The 18,789-nt window shown below is 44.9% G+C and overlaps 1 protein-coding gene across 1 annotated transcript; it reads left to right on the plus strand.

Annotated features, from left to right (window-relative positions):
- On the plus strand, positions 1,653-16,905 carry LOC8063708 (prostaglandin reductase-3). Its single transcript, XM_002460297.2, has 18 exons — positions 1,653-1,940; positions 3,764-3,937; positions 4,022-4,203; positions 4,468-4,573; positions 4,760-4,836; positions 5,675-5,762; positions 6,179-6,368; positions 6,947-7,073; positions 7,164-7,244; positions 7,392-7,493; positions 7,642-7,737; positions 7,859-7,933; positions 8,208-8,327; positions 13,963-14,091; positions 14,502-14,579; positions 16,032-16,118; positions 16,299-16,385; positions 16,472-16,905. Exons 1-18 carry the CDS (start codon positions 1,886-1,888, stop codon positions 16,520-16,522), a joined length of 1,905 nt encoding a protein of 634 aa, XP_002460342.1. The 5' UTR covers positions 1,653-1,885; the 3' UTR covers positions 16,523-16,905.

Consider the following 18,789-nt stretch of genomic DNA (forward strand, 5'->3'; position numbering starts at 1 on the left):
GGACAAGTGAAGCTATCTTTCCCTAAACTTTCTTTCTTTGTCAAGAAGTTGAACATCTCTCTTGCTTTTGCCTTAGTCCTTATTAGATGTCTTCCAAATCTCGTATTTGTTTAACCTCCCTGTGTCCCTTGAGGCATTCAACCAATTTCAGCAAATGGAAAACTCCCTCTAGAATTTGGGGTAGCTTCATATTCTCCTCCAATAGGGCCTATCGTCATCTTATGGGCTCTAGTTGGACACACCCAGTCTTTAAATGGATCTAGGAATTGTCCTGCCTGATGTAGATGAGACTCGATCTTCCGATAGGTAAGATAGTGTCGATTGGTCGAAACTTAATGTTCACGATCTAGGCTTCAAACCAAAATTGATACAAACTCCCACAACTATTACATGGCCGCTTTGTTGGTTATCAACCAAGCACAACACGATTGACCTCATCAAGAAGTCTTTCCTACAGGTGAATCGAGAACACAAGCAAAAACATGATGAACACAATCTAAAATTACAAATAATATAAAGCTTATGATACTGAGAAGGAGTTCAAGTCTTTATTCGTAAGGATAATCATCACATGTGAACAAGATTAAGAACAGGGGCCTCGGTTCACAACAAGAAATCTTGGTCGTCATAATTGCAGCAAATGATATTTGTTTCGCGCGAAAAATAAGAACACAACAAAACTCAAACCCTAACGAGAGCGACAATGTCCAGGTATAAAGTCTTGGTTGTCATCCCCCTAGATGCACCCCTAATGGGTTTTTATAGCTTTTTACAGCTTATTTACACAGAAAAAGTAGCTTATTATAGCTTTTTTACTGTTCTTATTATAGTTTTTTCCTCATTTCTCTCTCCTATCTATGCAAGAAGTAGTTGGTGAAGCTATTTTACCAAACACTTTTTCCAAAATAGCTCAGCTTCATTTAGAAAGTTGCTTATGAAACTATTTTCTAAATAAACAGTTTTACTAGTGAAGGTGAGCTATGCCAGACAGGACTTAAGTTGCAAGATGATCTTGAAGCAAGTCTTTTGGTCTACTTTTGTTGCACGCAAAGAAAAAAATTCTCCTCCTAATTGATTCATGGCCAGAGCAATTTGTGTAATAGGGCTTATCTTTCTCATTTCCTTTTTCGTTTCTTGAACTTCTGTAATTGTATTTTTAGTTTTGTTTGGTTGTTTGGTGCAACTGCCCTGGTTTCAATAGGAGCTTCAGTCCTCCTGGTTGTCCTATCGAATGAGAATTATTGGACCAATAAAAATCTTAAGATCGATGAAGTCATCATAATTTATAATTTGTTATTGACACACATATTTGCTCACTCTCAATTTGCACACATGCACATATATATATTGATCAACAGTTGTATGTGCTCCATCTCTTGTTCCCTTCTTCCGTCCATGTACTTCCTATCCCTCTCTTGAACTTCCATAGACTTGCATTCAGCTCTTGTAGTTCCTTTCGTTGTTCCCGTGCTGTAAATCATGGAACCTGTCGTTGGAGCACGAAATCATAAATAAACTGATGGTACGAACTATCTGCTCAACTGCAAACTATCGGCCCGGTAGAGAAACCGTTGGAGCACGGCTTTCACATGCTTGGGCTTCCGGTAACGAGCTGTGTGTCACCAAGACCACGCGAATGGAGACGGAAACCGGGACAGCGAAGCGGATACGGCAGGGGATAATCAGGACATATTCAATTCAATAGGAGAGCAGCGCCGAATAAACTCCGCGGCATCGTCTCCTTCCCCCACTTCTCCCTCGGCAGTTCCGCGTGCCTGCCGGTGCCTTGTACTTGTACCCAATCGCCTCGTCCCGCTTCGCATCTCGCACTTCGCCGCTGCGATTCCTCAGCAGCTCCACAGCACCCCACCCCCGCGCCGGCGAGATGGAGCTCAAGCCCGGCATGTCGGCGCTCGTTACCGGCGGCGCCTCCGGCATCGGTAAGAGGCGCCCCCTCTCCCCTAGCGGTTCTCGAAGCGTTGTTCAGTCCTGAGTCTTGATGCGCCGTTGCGCTTTGCGTCGATTATTTTTTTTTTGTTTGGTTTGTAGAATGGAATGGATTTTTTGTTTTTTAGACTTAGAATGGAATGGGCTGATCCATCGTCATCTTATTCCTCGTAAGCTAATCATATTAGTACTAGTATAAGGAATAGAGACATTCCACCAAATTTGAGGAATAGACTCGTGATGCACCACCTCATCTAGAATGGATTCATCCTATTAATATGCAGTGTAGCATTTGAATGGAGGAGTCGGAACGTAGCTGCAGTGCGCTTATGGTACAGGCGTACAGCAATAATGAGATACCCGTCCTGGAAAGGATGCAATTCTATGTTGGCCCTCGATCTCCCTGCACTGACTCACGGCTAGAGGTAGAAGAGAGGTGAGCACAGCACACACACATAGCACGAACAGCAGCTCTGCTGCTCTGAAATGTGTCTCAGCTGAACTGCCTTTTACATTACCATAGTTGCATGCATATATATAGCAAGGAAATTACACTGCAATGACTTGCAGGCTTCTGTTCAACGCCAGCAGTGGACAGCAATGAATTGACCTATTGCTAACCTTCTGTCCCAGCAAAAACAAACGAAGCAAGCAGCAGATTATCTTACAATATTCTAGAGCTATCATTAGCAAACTTTCTAATTTCACCGAGACTAGAGAAAAATGTATCAACATTTATATGAACTTGGTTGAACTCGAAACGATTTGACTCGGTACTATTGAAATCCATTCTTTCTCGGAAGGAGAGAGTAATATTCAGCTAGAGTTAAAAGTGAGGTTTCAACCTCGTTTTACCCATACACATTAAGAAAGAGCTCCAGAGCATTGTTACAAATAGTACTGTAGCAGGAACGGGTAAGCACTCCCCAGTTCCCATTGCCAATGAGCTAAAGCATGCAATTTTGTAGTTGCCATTAGATTTGGTATCTACTCCCTATGATCCAAACTCCAAAGTATAAGCTGTTTAGGACATTAGCATGGTCTACAAGGTGACTTTGACTAGTACCTATGAAAATATACTCTCTCAAATGAAAAGGATTACACAATACGAAAGCATATCTTGAATTTTTTATGATGAGTCTAACCACGTCAACATTACAATTCCCATGAACATGGATTTTATTTGTCGATGATCACAGCTATTGAAGTGCTGATTGAAATTCTAACGACTTCTATTGATATGCCAACTATTGGAATCGGTTGCAATTATAATAGCATAAAGTTTATAGAGAAGCTTTTCTTGAGATTTTTATGCTTTAAACTGCAGGTTTACTGGAAATAAAGTAGCCTAATAGAGCTTGTTTTTCGGGGTACTACACATCATATAACATGCAGCCATGCAACAATATGTGCCCACAGCAAAACCAAATACTTGAAACTTTCTGGAAACTGGCATGTAATTGGTAGCAAGGTTCTTTGATTGTCAAATCTGAGACCGCAAGGTTGCAACTGCAAGTATAGAATGGTTTAAACGAAACTGAAAGTTGACAAGTACCAGTAACACTGGATTGAACTAGCCTCCCTATATTCTAACTGACCATAGAATCAGATTGCTTATGCTCAGCTGATGATAGTGAATATGTTTGGTATTACACTGATTATTGATTGACATCTAGATCTTAGAACTTAAGTTTAACGCGAGGAATTTTTTTAACAGTAGGTTCTGCTCCCTCTTATGGGTTTAATCCCCCCCCTTCAGTTCGCCAGCCCATGTACCTTCCAATGTATTAACTTAAGAGTTCTTTTCTATTTTCAGGGAAAGCACTTTGTATTGCTTTTGCAAGGAGGGGTTTATTTGTGACTGTCGTTGATTTCTCAGAGGAAAATGGAAGAGAAGTTGCTACATTAGTTCAAAAAGAAAATGGCAAATTTCATGGAGATCTTAGAGTTCCGTCTTGTTTATTTGTTAAGTGCGATGTTAGTAATGCAGGTAAGAGTTTTTAACTTTCAGTTTCAGATGTCAACTGAAAGGTCTGCCTGCCATGATCTTAAATATACACTATTTACTATGCAGATAATCTTGCCGCATGTTTTGAGAAGCATGTACACACTTACGGTGGACTAGATATCTGCATCAACTGTGCTGGAATTGCCAATAAAACACTAGTTTATAATGATACATCTGATGGAACTAGAACGTGGAGGCATGCTGTTAATGTGAACCTTGTTGCTGTCGTTGATGGTACTCGTATCGCAGTAAGTCTACCGTTATTTGTCAAAAGAAATTGTCAAGTTGATCTTTCGGTAACTCAAATTGTTAGTTTGTACCAACAGTTGTTACTGGTGTGGCATATCAGTTACAATAGGCAGGTCATGCTTGCATTCTTGGTTTAGTTTGATTTCTTCATCTTTGTACAACTATTTTGCATCATGTTATTAACTGTCAGGCATGTTATCTATATTTTCTTCACATCCAAATGCCACATGCACATGACTTTTGGTTGAATTTTTAATTACCAGAGTCAAATAATGCGAGACCAAAAGAAGCCTGGTGTCATAATAAATATTGGTTCAGCGGCAGGTCTTTATCCTATGTTCTATGATCCCATATATAGTGCGACAAAAGGTATACGATCTCATATACTGTTTTCTTTTTCTCTCTTTCTTGTCAGCAGATTGTGATTGCAATACTAGCCTACTAGGACAATTTTGATATCAACTATGACTATTAATTTGTGGAGAATAATATGTACATAAACCATCTGTCGCATGGTTCTAGATGCCTTATGACCTCATATTCATTTCTTGGCAGGGGGTGTGGTTATGTTTACAAGATCACTTGCTCCATTGAAACGCCATGGTGTTCGTGTCAATGTGCTTTGCCCAGAGGTATCAAGAAACCGCATGACTGAATCAAATATTTATTATCTGTTCTATAATTTGTGTACTTGCTTATTTTAGTATTGTGTTTTTTGTCCTAACCTTGTTGCCCTTTTTAGGTTTTGTATTTCAAAAAAATAATTCAACAGTGGTACAGCTGTGCGCACAGCACAGTATTCTCCATTTCATAAATTGACATTAATAGACAAAAGTAAAACTGAAAGTGTTTGTAGCCTAGAGGGTGTGGCAACCTTAGTAGCACTTCAGTCTTCAGGTCCAAGGTTTGACTCTCGTGGTAGCGAATTTGAACAGGCCTAAAATAAAAAGAAAAAACGCTTATCGTCAGCTGTATTCCTGAGTTACATGTGTAACCATCTGATTTGTTTTCAGCGAGATACACATGACCGCAGGCATGTGTTCTGGGCAGTCGATGACACATCTAGGGCAGCCTTCAGGGTGTTGCTGGTTCAGCGTCTGAGAAGCTTCTCCTTAGTACAATGCCCGTGCGGGCTGGGGGGGGGGGATCTTTACCCTGCAGAGTTTTTTTTTAGACTACATTAAAGATTGACTAAATAGTGTGACTGGTAACACTATCTTCAGGACCACTGGTGATATCGATACCTCTGGTTCCCACCACTGCATGTGGAGGAAGCAGACTGGTATGACGAGGTCAAATACTAATTAAAATCAATGTGTGCCAGTTGAGTTGGTCTCATGATTTCTAGAATCTCTCTCTCTCTCTCTCTCTCTCCTCTCTCTCTGATGGATCATGATTAGGGACAAATGTGAGATTGAGTTGCAACTATTTGTCTTGACCTAGTCATATACTGATTTATCATTTATGCAGTTTGTCCAAACCAATATGGCGGAACAAATGAGCCGCAAAATTATAGATTCAACTGGTGGATATTTGAAGATGGAAGATGTTGTTAATGGTACGTCATTTCTGTAATCAAGTGTTATTACAGGACTATTATCTTTGAAACCATATTTTATGTGCCATGATGATTAATGCAAGCCTCTGATGAATTGTTCTAAACTTCTAGTGTTATGTTGAGATGGGATGTTTTAAAGATTGAACTGCACAAGAACATTTGTTATCACTGTAAAACATGTGAATTCCATTGATAAAAATTGAATAAAGTACATGGTAGGTTGCATAACCTGCACTGTCTCTGATCTTGAGAACTTTAGCAAGTGATGGTTAACCAATCAAACAGTACGGTCCCCTGGTATATATGGTTTAAGGATCTTTTGCATATGGTGTTCTCTCTTTCTCTTGTGATGTGATCTTTAACACCAACACCAGCCCCCCACCCCACCTCCTCATTTTTTTCTTTATTGTCCTCAGGTGCATTTGAGCTTATACAGGATGAGAGCAAGGCTGGTGCTTGCCTTTGGATAACAAAACGACGAGGGATGGAATACTGGCCAACGCCAGAAGAACAAAGAAAGTATATGGTGAATCCTAACAAATCAAAAAGGATGCTGACAAATAATATATATCCTAGCATCCGAATGCCTGAATTCTTTGAGAAGATGTAAGTCTTGCCATGTTATGTTTCTTTCTTTGAGAAGGTCCGGAAGCTGAGCTAGCTCAGTTAGTCGAGGGTGTGGACGTATTCCTAGACCACCCAGGTTCAAGTCCTCGTTGAGGTGAATTTGAGTGCCTTGTTTCTTCTTAATAAAATGCCACCTAGTTCCTCTTAGGTTGGTCTAGTTTTTTTTTTCTTTGAGAAGGTATAAGCTGTCCAACTGCCCCCGGCACATTAGATTGCTTTTCTTGTCCCAGCAATTCCTTATGACGAGTTAAGGAACTAACTAAACCACTTAAACTGAAATAAATAACTTTAGGTCCTATGTTTATCATAGTACTCAGCATTTGCTTAGGATGTGTCTCAACTGCTTACACAAGATATCATATTGATGATCTTTTTTGTTTGACACATCACATTTTCTAGTAGTTCTTTAACAAATAGCTGAGCTTAGACTTTGTATTGCATATCAGTTATCATGTTGCACCTGCCGGTAATTATATCTCACAAGCTGGAAAATTTGTGCAGGTATTCAAAATTGCATTTATTTTATTAATGTTTGTTTCTTATTGATGCTTGTGTAGAGTTGTTCACACACTCAGCCATAATTTTCGCAATGCTACAAGACTTGAGCGTGTGCAACTGAGATTTCCTATCAAAGCACATAGTGCTCTAGTTAAAATAATATATGCTGGCGTAAATGCTAGTGATGTAAGTCTTTTGATTTCATTTTCAGTTGCTTTTCGTTGATGCCTGATGCCCATTAACTAACCTTTGGATGATTTAATGGTCTTTGTACAGGTCAACTTCAGTTCAGGACGTTATTTTAGTGGTAATCCTAAAGAAATTGCTTCACGCCTTCCATTTGATGCTGGTTTTGAAGTAATCAATTGACTTTCCTCATTAATTTTCTACATAAATTATTCATTACATTTAATTACAACTTCTTTTCGGGGCACTAGGGCGTCATTGACTTTGCTCATTATTTTTCTTTTCCTTTTTTCTTATGAGGAATCTCAATGTATGCAGGGTGTGGGAATTGTTGCCGCTGTCGGAGATTCAGCCAGTCATATCAAAGTTGGCACTCCCGTGGCCCTTATGACTTTTGGGAGCTATGCTGAATTCACTGAGGTCCTCCATTTTGTGCCCTTCTATTGCTCAACAAATTACCTAGTAGCTTCTGTCCTCCAAATGGGATCATCTGCAGCCTATTAAATTTTGAATAAGCTATGTTTGTCCATCAGTACTGGTTTTTATCTTTATATTTTTTCTTGTGAAGGTTCCAGCCAAACATCTTCTTCCAGTGCCAAGACCAGACCCTGAGGTTGTTGCTATGTTGACATCAGGACTGACTGCTTCAATTGGTCTTGAAAAGGTTTACTTTATATAAACCCCTGCTTGTTTTCTTTGTCTCCTCTGTGGTCAACCAAACTTTTGAGCATCATAGTATCTGTTTTCCAACCTAGACTAGTTTGGTTGATTCTTGCTGGCTTTAGGCAGGACAAATGACATCTGGGCAAGTTGTTTTAGTTACAGCAGCTGCTGGTGGAACAGGACAATTCGCCGTTCAGGTCAGCTGAGACCATTGACATCATTACTACAATTCTTTTCGATGTAGCCCTCAATTGCACATATTTTCCTATGGGTTGTGAGGAGGTATAGGATAAACATATACTTTTTTATACTTTTCAAACTTATACAGGATAAACATTCCCTGTAATTTGGGTTTCATCTAATTCATCGTTCACTTGGATAGTTCTTAGGGACATGCTTTGGTAACTTGTATTAATTTAACTCTGAACTATATCCTTACTTTTTGAATGTTTCTTTTCATATCTTCACTAGCTGGCGAAACTAGCAGGCAACAAGGTTGTTGCCACATGTGGAGGTGAAAGTAAAGCTGAACTTCTGGCTTCCTTAGGAGTTGATCGTGTTATCAATTACAGAAATGAACGAGTCAAAGATGTATGTTTGTCTTCCAGTTTTTAAGATTGACCTTTTCTTACATCCACTGCACAGAATGGGATTTACTATGGAAGGTTTTACGTATAAAGTGTCTGAGCTTGATATCTCATCCTTGTTTTGGCATAAATGTGTTTATTTTATATACTATATGTTTCTGTTATTTGGTTTGTCCTACCTCTATTCGCAGTTCTGCAATTTTCAAGGCTTCAAGCCATGTTGTGCTTACTGCATATACTAGTGTAACCTTTCATGTGTCATACAGAATGCAAAATATTTGATGTGCATGCTTCAACTACACTGATGTTATAGAAACTATAAGTTATTTAGAGCTCTGATATTCTGAGTTACATTTTGAAACCTCAAGCGATTGCAAGCCACTTAAATTGATGATGTCATGTACGGTAATACGTACAGCAGACGTCGTCGGGCTCGGGACGTTAGGCGCGCGGCTGAGCGCGTTCAGCGCGTCGAGGGCGCGGCCCAGGAGTCCCAGGAGCTGTCCAGGGGCTAACACAGGCCCAGTTATCTTTAATTATCTTTGTACTAGCAATTTATATTAGTCCCAAATAGGATATTTAGCAAAAAGGAGTAAGGTAGAAGGGACATAAATATCTGTAGACTCTATTGATATAAGCAAGCAATAACAATTATTTCCTGTCTCCTGTCTCCTTTCTAAAACCTAAGCCTACGGTAGAGGGGTATAACCTCACCGGAGAAGACGGCCGACGGCTACGAGCTTCGTAGCCGCGGTCCTGCCAGTCAAGGGCTTGACGCTCTTGACAACTTGGTATCAGCTATCCGGCGATCCTCTACCTCCACCTCCGCTCCACCTCCCGCCGCCGCCGCCGCCCACCTCGCCCAGCAGCCATCTTCCCCGACCCCCTCCACAGCGTCCACTGCCCAGTCCCCAGCCATGGCTCAACCCACCCTGGCCGATGTCCTCGCGCAGCTCAAGACTATGTCCGACGAGATGACGACCTTGAAGGCCGACATGGCCTCGATGAAGGAGAAGTCCGAGTCATCGTCGTTCGGTGGCGCCGACGGCAGACGCCTGGAGGGTCTGCACGATCAGGACTTCCACCCGAAGCACAAGAAGTGGGAGTTCCCCCGCTTCGACGGCACGACCGATCCCATGCTGTTCCTCAACAAATGTGAGGCCTATTTTCGCCAACACCGAACCATGGCAGAAGAGCGCGTGCGCATGGCGTCGTATCATCTGGACGACACCGCACAGCTGTGGTTCCAACAGCTGCAGGAAGATGATGGCACGCCGCTATGGGGAAATTTCAAGGATCTGCTGAATTTGAGGTTCGGCCCTCCCCTCCGTTCCGCCCCGTTGTTTGAGCTCGCCGAGTGCCGCCGGACAGGGACCGTGGAGGAGTATGCCAATCGGTTCCAGGCATTGTTGCCTCGCGCCGGTCGCCTGGATGAGGCACAACGGGTCCAACTTTTCACAGGAGGCTCCTACCGCCACTCAGCCACGCCGTCCGCATCCACAGCCCGGACTCCCTATCCGCCGCCATGAGCCTGGCCTGCCAGATTGAGTTGATGGAGCAGGAGCGACCGACGCCACCTCCACCGCGGGCACATCAGCGCGGACCACCGGCTCCCATGGTGCGGGCTGTCGCGCCGGCTCCACCGCCTCTCTTGGCGCTCCCGGCACCACCTGCGGCTGCTCAGCAGGGCTGAGCCGAAGGAAACCAACGCCGCCTCACCCCGGAAGAGATGGCCGAGCGCCGCCGCCAAGGTCTGTGCTTCAATTGTAACGAAAAGTATTCACGTGGCCATAACAGGTTCTGCCGCCGCATCTTCTTCATGGATGGTGTGGAGATTGATGACGTCGATGGAGGTGCTGCTGATCAGGAGGACGACGCGGCTGCAGAAACTCCCGTTTTCTCCCTCCATGCTGTGGCCGGCGTGGCAGTGGGCGCGCCCATCCTGCTTCGGGTCACCTTGGGCGCCGCCACGCTCGTCGCCCTGGTCGACACGGGGTCCACGCACAACTTCATCGGCGAGGCGGCAGCGCACCGCACCGGGCTCGCCATCCTACCCCGGCCGCGGCTCACTGCCACAGTCGCCAATGGCGAGAAGGTGGCATGCCCAGGCGTCCTTTGGCACGCACCTATCTCCATCGAGGGCATGACGTTCGACGTCGACCTTTACGTCATGCCCCTCGCTGGATATGACATGGTGCTGGGTACCCAGTGGATGGCGACCCTAGGGCGCATCGCTTGGGACGTCGCTACCCACACCCTGTCCTTCCATCACGGCGGCCGGCCTATCTGTTGGTCGGGAGTAGCGTGCAAGACGGCGCCCACGGTACACGCAGCAACCACCCGCGAGCAAGCAGCATCCACGGGCGAGCCACTGTTGGAGGGCCTGCTGGAATCTTTTGGGGACGTTTTCGCTGCCCCGGTGGGTCTTCCCCCCCCACGCGGCCGTGACCATCCGATCCTACTCAAGCCCGGCGCGTCACCGGTGGCGGTGCGCCCGTACAGGTATCCGGCGGCCCACAAAGATGAGCTGGAACGCCAGTGTGCAGCCATGATCGAGCAAGGGATCGTCCGCCGCAGCACATCGGCGTTCTCCTCGCCGGTACTCCTCGTGAAGAAACCGGACGGATCCTGGCGGTTCTGCGTAGACTACCGCGCGTTGAACGCACTCACCGTCAAGGATGCCTTCCCAATCCCCGTGGTGGAGGAGCTTCTGGACGAGCTTCACGGTGCTCGCTTCTTCACCAAGCTCGATTTGCGTTCGGGCTACCATCAAGTGCGCATGAAGCCAGAGGACGTCCACAAGACCGCGTTCCGCACGCACGACGGTCTCTATGAGTTCTTGGTGATGCCATTCGGCCTGTGCAACGCGCCTGCAACATTCCAGTCCTTGATGAACGACGTCCTACGACCATTCCTTCGTCGGTTTGTCCTCGTTTTCTTTGATGACATCCTCATTTACAGTGCGTCGTGGGCAGATCATCTTCGACATCTTCGGGTGGTTTTGACCGAACTCTGCCGCCAGCACCTCTTTGTCAAGAGGTCCAAGTGTGCCTTCGGCGTCACGTCGGTCTCCTACCTTGGCCACATCATCACAGCGACGGGCGTGGCCATGGACCCGGCCAAGGTACAGGCCATCCACGACTGGCCGGTGCCCAAGTCGGCACGCGCGGTTCATGGTTTCCTCGGCTTGGCAGGTTACTACCGGCGTTTCGTCCTCAACTACGGCGCCATTGCAGCTCCTCTGACGGCACTATCGAAAAAAGACGGTTTCTCATGGTCGGGGGAGGCGGTTGCGGCGTTTGAAGCATTGAAGGCGGCCGTAACCACAGCACCGGTACTCGCTCTTCCAGATTTCAGCAAGCCATTCGTGGTCGAATGTGATGCTTCGACGCATGGCTTCGGCGCAGTGCTCCTGCAAGAGAAACACCCGATCGCGTTCTTCAGTCGGCCGATCGCGCCACGTCACCGCTCCCTCGCTGCGTATGAGCGGGAGCTGATCGGCCTCGTTCACGCCGTCCGTCATTGGCGTCCGTACCTCTGGGGCCGCCACTTTACCGTGCGCACAGATCACTACAGTTTAAAGTTCCTGCTGGACCAGAGGCTCGCTACGATCCCTCAACATCATTGGGTCGGGAAGCTTTTGGGATTCGACTTTGAGGTGGAGTACAAGCCGGGCACTCAGAACGTGGTCGCTGATGCTCTCTCTCGCCGCGACACGGAAGACAGCACGGGAGTGGTGCTTGCCTTGTCAGCGCCGCGCTTCGACTTCATCGACAAGCTACGTCAAGCACACGCCGAGGAACCGGCCCTGGTGGCTCTCCGAGACGAGATTTTGGCAGGTACCCGCATCTCACCGTGGGCTGTCCGCGATGGTCTGGTCACTTATGCAGGCCGCCTCTACATCGCGCCTTCGTCCCCGCTGCTCCTGGAGATCATGACTGCTATCCACGATGACGGCCATGAGGGAGTCCAGCGCACCCTACATCGACTCCGGCGTGACTTTCATTTCCCCAGGATGCGCCACCACGTGCAAGATTTCATCCGCACCTGCTGAGTCTGTCAGCGGCTCAAGTCGGAGCAACTTCACCCGGCGGGGCTCCTCTTGCCGCTTCCAGTGCCGTCGTCGGTATGGTCCGACATTGGACTGGACTTCGTCGAAGCTCTCCCGAAAGTTCGCGGGAAGTCCGTCATTCTCACCGTGGTGGACAGGTTTAGCAAGTATTGTCATTTTATTCCTCTTGCTCACCCGTACACAGCAGAATCAGTTGCCACTGCGTTCTTCGCCGACATCGTTCGTCTTCACGGGATGCCGCAGTCTATGGTGTCTGATCGCGATCCCATCTTTACTTCAACATTTTGGCGTGAACTCATGCGGCTTATGGGAACAAAGTTGCACATGACTTCGGCATTTCACCCGCAAGCAGATGGCCAGACTGAGGCAGCGAACAAGGTGATCACCATGTACCTGCGTTGTTTCACCGGCGACCGTCCCCGTCAATGGCTCCGATGGCTTCCTTGGGCTGAGTTCATCTACAACTCCGCATATCAGTCGTCCCTCCGCGACACTCCGTTCCGCATTGTTTATGGCCGGGATCCGCCGACCATACGCTCCTATGAAGCAGGGGAGACACGCGTGGCGGCCGTTGCCAAGACCATGGCCGAGCGGGAAGAATTTCTGCAAGACATCCGCTTCCGTTTGGAACAAGCCCAGGCCGTTCAGAAACGTCACTATGACAAGACTCATCGGGAGGTGTCTTATGCTGTGGGCGACTGGGTTCTGCTGCGTCTTCGCCACCGCCCCATCGCCTCGCTGGAACCATCGTCCGGCAAGTTGAAGCCCCGTTTCTTCGGGCCCTACCAGGTCACGGAGGTGATCAACGCGGTGGCCGTCCGGGTGGCTCTTCCGGCCCGAGCTCGACTCCATGATGTTTTCCACGTCGGGCTCTTGAAAAAGTGGCAGGGTGATCCTCCAACCAGTCCCCCGCCTCTCCCCGTCATCCACAACGGCGCCACAGTTCCAGAGCCGGAGCGACTGGAACGTTCGCGACTGGCAAGAGGAGTGTGACATGTCTTGGTGCGTTGGAAGGGCGAGCCACTATCGTCATCATCTTGGGAAGACTGGGATACGTTCCACGAACGTTTTTTCCGACGTTCCAGCTCGAGGACGAGCTGGTACAGGAGGAGGGGAGAGATGTCATGTACCGTAATACGTACAGCAGACGTCGTCGGGCTCGGGACGTTAGGCGCGCGGCTGAGCGCGTTCAGCGCGTCGAGGGCGCGGCCCAGGAGTCCCAGGAGCTGTCCAGGGGCTAACACAGGCCCAGTTATCTTTAATTATCTTTGTACTAGCAATTTATATTAGTCCCAAATAGGATATTTAGCAAAAAGGAGTAAGGTAGAAGGGACATAAATATCTGTAGACTCTATTGATATAAGCAAGCAATAACAATTATTTCCTGTCTCCTGTCTCCTTTCTAAAACCTAAGCCTACGGTAGAGGGGTATAACCTCACCGGAGAAGACGGCCGACGGCTACGAGCTTCGTAGCCGCGGTCCTGCCAGTCAAGGGCTTGACGCTCTTGACAGATGACTTGTTTGTTTTCTTCAATGTGTTTATTAATTTAAAATGCATGAATTCAGGTTCTGAAGAAAGAGTTTCCAAGAGGTGTAGATATCATATATGAATCAGTAGGTGGGGAGATGTTTGACTTGTGCTTGAATGCACTTGCAGTCCATGGGCATCTCATTGTAATTGGTATGATCTCCCAGGTAACTTTGGCAGCCCTTGAGATCCATGTCTTTTAGCTTATATATTGTGAGTGGCAACATCTGAGGGTGAATATGTAAAACTGTCACGTGCTCCACCATTTAGAGTTTCTAGGAATACTGAAGCCTGGGACTTTGTGTCAATGATTCTTGCCCTTTTCTATTTTTGGTGGAAGAATAAACTCTGGATGCTAGTTGTTAATAAATACTTAGCCTATTATGCATCTGGTTAATAGTTGGAGACTGGAATTTACCTAGGAAATATTTGTTCCTTAAAAAAACTATTGTGGGTTATGTTGAAACCTTTTTCAAATTAGATTTGATTACATCCTGTTTTCATTGTAATAGGTTTTTAGTAAAATGTCATAGCCTATACCTGAATTAATAAAAATTGGTGATTTCCGTGTTTTCAGTATCAAGGAGAGGATGGCTGGAAGCCAAAGAACTACACTGGACTATGTGAGAAGATTCTGGCTAAAAGTCAAACCGTGGTATGTCTCAGTAACTTCGTTTGTTAGAATGTACTGTGCCAATCTTTGGTGTTCATTAAACAAATTGGTTAGGAGACAATGCATGTAGTGTATTTGATCCTATAGCTTATCATTGAGGCAGATCATCAAATAGGGTTTAGATGTTTGATTTGGTCTATGAGAACTTATGTTTAGTTAAAAAACGAAGTTGTTGCATGATAACAGAGAGATTGGCCATACTAATTCTATGCATACAAACATACATATCTATTAGAAGATGAACTTTCTGTATGCCCATAGTAATATGTGCATCAGCAGCAATGCTTCGGGCATCCAACTATTTACTATAGTTGAGATGTGAAACTGAATGTGTCACATCCCTGGGAGAAGGAATGCAACATGTAGCTGTGAGAGGTTGCTGGCCGATTCTTGGCTAGTTGGCTGGCTGCTGGCATCCTGCCTGTGTCTGATGATGTCATTGAGAATGGTGCATGTGAGAAGGTAGATGAGAAGCAGAGAATAGTAGTGAGGGAATAGGTTGATCTTTATGATTTCCTATTGATAGTAGAGGCATAACGTAGCAGGCAAATATACATCTCATGACTCATCTAACTGACTGACACTAACACCGTAACATGTGTGATCCTGAAGGGATATTATCTAACAAATTGCCTTGCTGAACTTTACATAGAAGGATCAAGTCTGATCCTGTGGAACAGCCACTGTACACCTGGACTTGCATGGTCAAAGCTTGTCATGGCCCTGGCTATGCAATTGCCTGCATTATAGAATGAGCTGCTGTGGTGGTGAAACTGTGATGTCCATTTAGCCCGTTATTACTAAATTGAAGCCAACATGACAATACATTCGTTAGCTCCTGCTTTTTCAAATGGTGTGCTACTCCATCCATTTGAAATTACAAGGCTTATTTCGTCTCTAGGACGAGCCTTTGACCAGCAATTAGACTATTAATAGAGTTTTTGGGACACAAAACTGATGTCATATTTGTAAGCAAGATATGGCATGGCAAATAATATATTGATTATGGATGATGCAGGGTTACACATATATAGGCAAGGATGACCTATAGGGTATTGACTTATAGAATCAGAACCAATCAACGGTAATCCTTGCCTATAGTGACTCGGTATCAATCGTAGTAATCACCTATGAAAGCAGGCCCATAGGAGAGTATCAACTGTGAGGCCCATAGGAGAGTATCAACCGTAACGTCTCTTTGGAGACATCCGATAAAGTATACTTGATTACAATTATAATCTTGTCACATAAATGAAATGTAATATTAGTAGAGTAATTTCGGTTAAACCCTTGTCAGAGTGAAATGAAATATGCCTTGTAAAACACTGGATAAAGAAACTATAAAGGACAATCATTGAGCTACATTGATAGATGTTGGATCCAATATTCTAAAAGCATTCTGTTGTAGACTTTGAATTCAATTTCAAATTGCAGGCTGGATTTTTCCTTGTTCAATATGCTCACCTGTGGCAAGATCATCTTGACAAACTTTTTGACCTGTATGCCTCTGGAAAGCTAAAGGTATGCTTCATAATGTATGCCACTTCAAGCAGGGCCTAGCAAATGGAAATAATCAGATAACTACCTCACCAAAATATTTTGTGCTCATGATGGCCCATAAATTCGTGAGACAATTTTAAATGTATAATTTTACCCTGTAACTTATCTTTTCATGCCATACCACGATATGTCATATTACAGGTTTCCCTAGACCCCAAGAAATTTGTGGGTGTTGCTTCAGTCCCAGATGCGGTCGAATATCTTCATTCTGGCAAGAGCGTTGGCAAGGTATAAGTTCTCTATCTTTGACAGCATGAGAATCTATTCCGGTCTATCTTTGCAACTTACAAGGTTTTCATCGTGAACATTTTCAGGTTGTTGTGTGTATTGATCCGTCGTACAGTCAGATCGTTGCAAAATTATAATCCATGGGCATAATGCGCATTATCTCCCATGGTCACGTAGGTTACAGTGTTATAGGCATACATACAGCAAGACCATATTTTCCCAGCCGGTGAGTACTGAATAAGGGAACAGGTTGGTGTATAGCTTAGTTTTTCCCCCAGAAGTGTAAGATGCAGGACTATACTGAAGGGCAAGCATGGGCATGGAAATCGAATGATTTTCTATTCCAGGATGCAATCGTGTGGCCTCGTTCCACGTTTTGTGTATACAGTATATTATATAACTTGTGCCAGTGCCACATGCTTCAATCCGAACCGGTAATTCATATAGAGCACATGCAGATGCATTCACTGGAACATCTGGATAGAAAATTTAATTAATAGACAAGTGTTTGATGTGGGGAGCCAGAGCTCTTAAAAAGATGCTCTCATAGAGGGTGTGCTAAACGTGATGCTCTCAACAGTCTGGAGTCTCTGGACCCAAAAACGAGAAGCATTCGATGTTTTGGGTTGCCCACAGCTAAGGCTTTGTTTAGTTCGCGAATTTTTTTTTGGCTTTGGCTAGTGTATCACTTTCGTTTTCATTCAGGGGCGAAGCCAGAAAAATTGGTCGCTGGGGTCAATATTCACAGTACTAAATGCTAAGTCATAGGTTACAATAACAGGGTTTTTAATTTCAGTATTGCAAAAATTTCGGCCACCTCTGAAATTACTGAATTTCACAAAATTCGGCTGAAATTTCACCAAAATTTTTTAAGAGACTAGCACATGAAGTATGTTTTTTTTCTAAAAAAATTATATCTAAAAGAATATTACCATCTATAACAATTGCATAGTCCAATAATATAAGGTTTGCAGTTTACGATCCTCCATCTTGTGAAAGCGAGCTTTCACATCGTCGATTGGAATTGCGGCTAGAAATCCTAGTTATATGATACGACTATTCATAAATCCATCTGTGATACCTCATACGATTTTTTAATATTGTTTTCACAATTTTCATATTATATTCATCACCACCTTCTAGTGGTGATTTCCATTTAGAGAACACTACCAATGTGTGTTTTTTTTGATTGCCTGTCAAATTGGTCACATAATATTAAATTAAAGCCAATAGATACCAATGTGCAAGCATGAAGAAGCATCGATGGTCCATGCCAATTGTTAAAAATCGTATAGATACCTGGCATCTTTACTCCAATTGAAGCAACAGAATATACTTGCCTTAAGAGTTCAAACTGTATAGCTGAAAAAACAAAAAAAGCCTAAGATTGGACGGAGACACAGTCAGGAGAGGAGATGAGCGGAGAGTACCACCTTCCTGCTATTGCTGGAGGCTGCCCACCATTGCAAGTTGACGGCTCGCTCATCACTGAGATTTAAGTCCGGCCGGCCACTCAACGCAGATCATCAGTTGACCATATGACGGCAAGGAGGATTAGCGATGGCCGATGGGAGAATCCGAAAGGATTTGGGATGCGCTAGGTGCAAGGGACGACGGCAACCCCATCGGTTACACGTAGTTTCGCCCTTTATATTTGATAATTATTGTTTAATTATAAACTAACTATATTTAAAAAATTCGTTTTGTAAATTATAGATAAATTATATAATTAGTTTTTATTTTTATTTAATATTTTATATATATCTAAAAATTCGAGAAATCTTGAAAAACATGACAAGTGTTATGGCTCGGGTCGGGCCGCTCCTTGCTAGCCGAAATCACAGCCTGTGGTAGCAGTCCCTCGTGAGGCTGTAAGAAATAAGGGCCTGTTTGGATTAAAGGTTTTTCACAGGAATTTTGGAGGAATACTTTCCAGAGGAAAGGATCTGTGGATGCGTTTGGAATGAAGGAAAGCCAAAATACTTTCCAAAGGAAAGGGAATGTTTGATGTGCAAAACGTAGGAAATAAAACATCTACCATGACCGAAGGAAAATCTTTTCTCCAGCGCTCTGATGCTCACCCACTGGCCTAGCTCGCTCTCATTGCTGTCTCTTCCATGAACTGAACAGGAAATTAGTCAGCGGTTATGGAGGGGTCAGCAGCTGGGTGTCTGCGCCTGCAGGGCGGGGCCGCAGAGGAGATGAGGAGGCCGGACGCGGCTACCGCGCGCGGGCGCCGGGACGACAGAAGCGGGCAAACGAGGATGGAGTTTGCAGCCTTTCCTTGAAGTCATGCTCAGAGAACCGAGAGAGAATGAGCCTTGAACTCGTGGACCGAGGATAAAGAGAGGACGAGGAAGAGAGAGGCAACGACCAGGGAGCACACAAGAATATAAGAACGTAC

Source organism: Sorghum bicolor, chromosome 2 (assembly GCF_000003195.3).
Source record: "Sorghum bicolor cultivar BTx623 chromosome 2, Sorghum_bicolor_NCBIv3, whole genome shotgun sequence".
Lineage (NCBI taxonomy): Eukaryota > Viridiplantae > Streptophyta > Magnoliopsida > Poales > Poaceae > Sorghum > Sorghum bicolor.

Coding starts and splice junctions, on each gene's coding strand:
- LOC8063708 (XM_002460297.2), top strand. CDS start 1,886: ATGGAGCTCAAGCCCGGCATGTCGGCGCTCGTTACCGGCGGCGCCTCC. Junction 8,328..13,962: donor GAAATGAACGAGTCAAAGAT/GTATGTTTGTCT, acceptor GCATGAATTCAG/GTTCTGAAGAAAGAGTTTCC. Junction 14,580..16,031: donor TGGCTAAAAGTCAAACCGTG/GTATGTCTCAGT, acceptor TTCAAATTGCAG/GCTGGATTTTTCCTTGTTCA.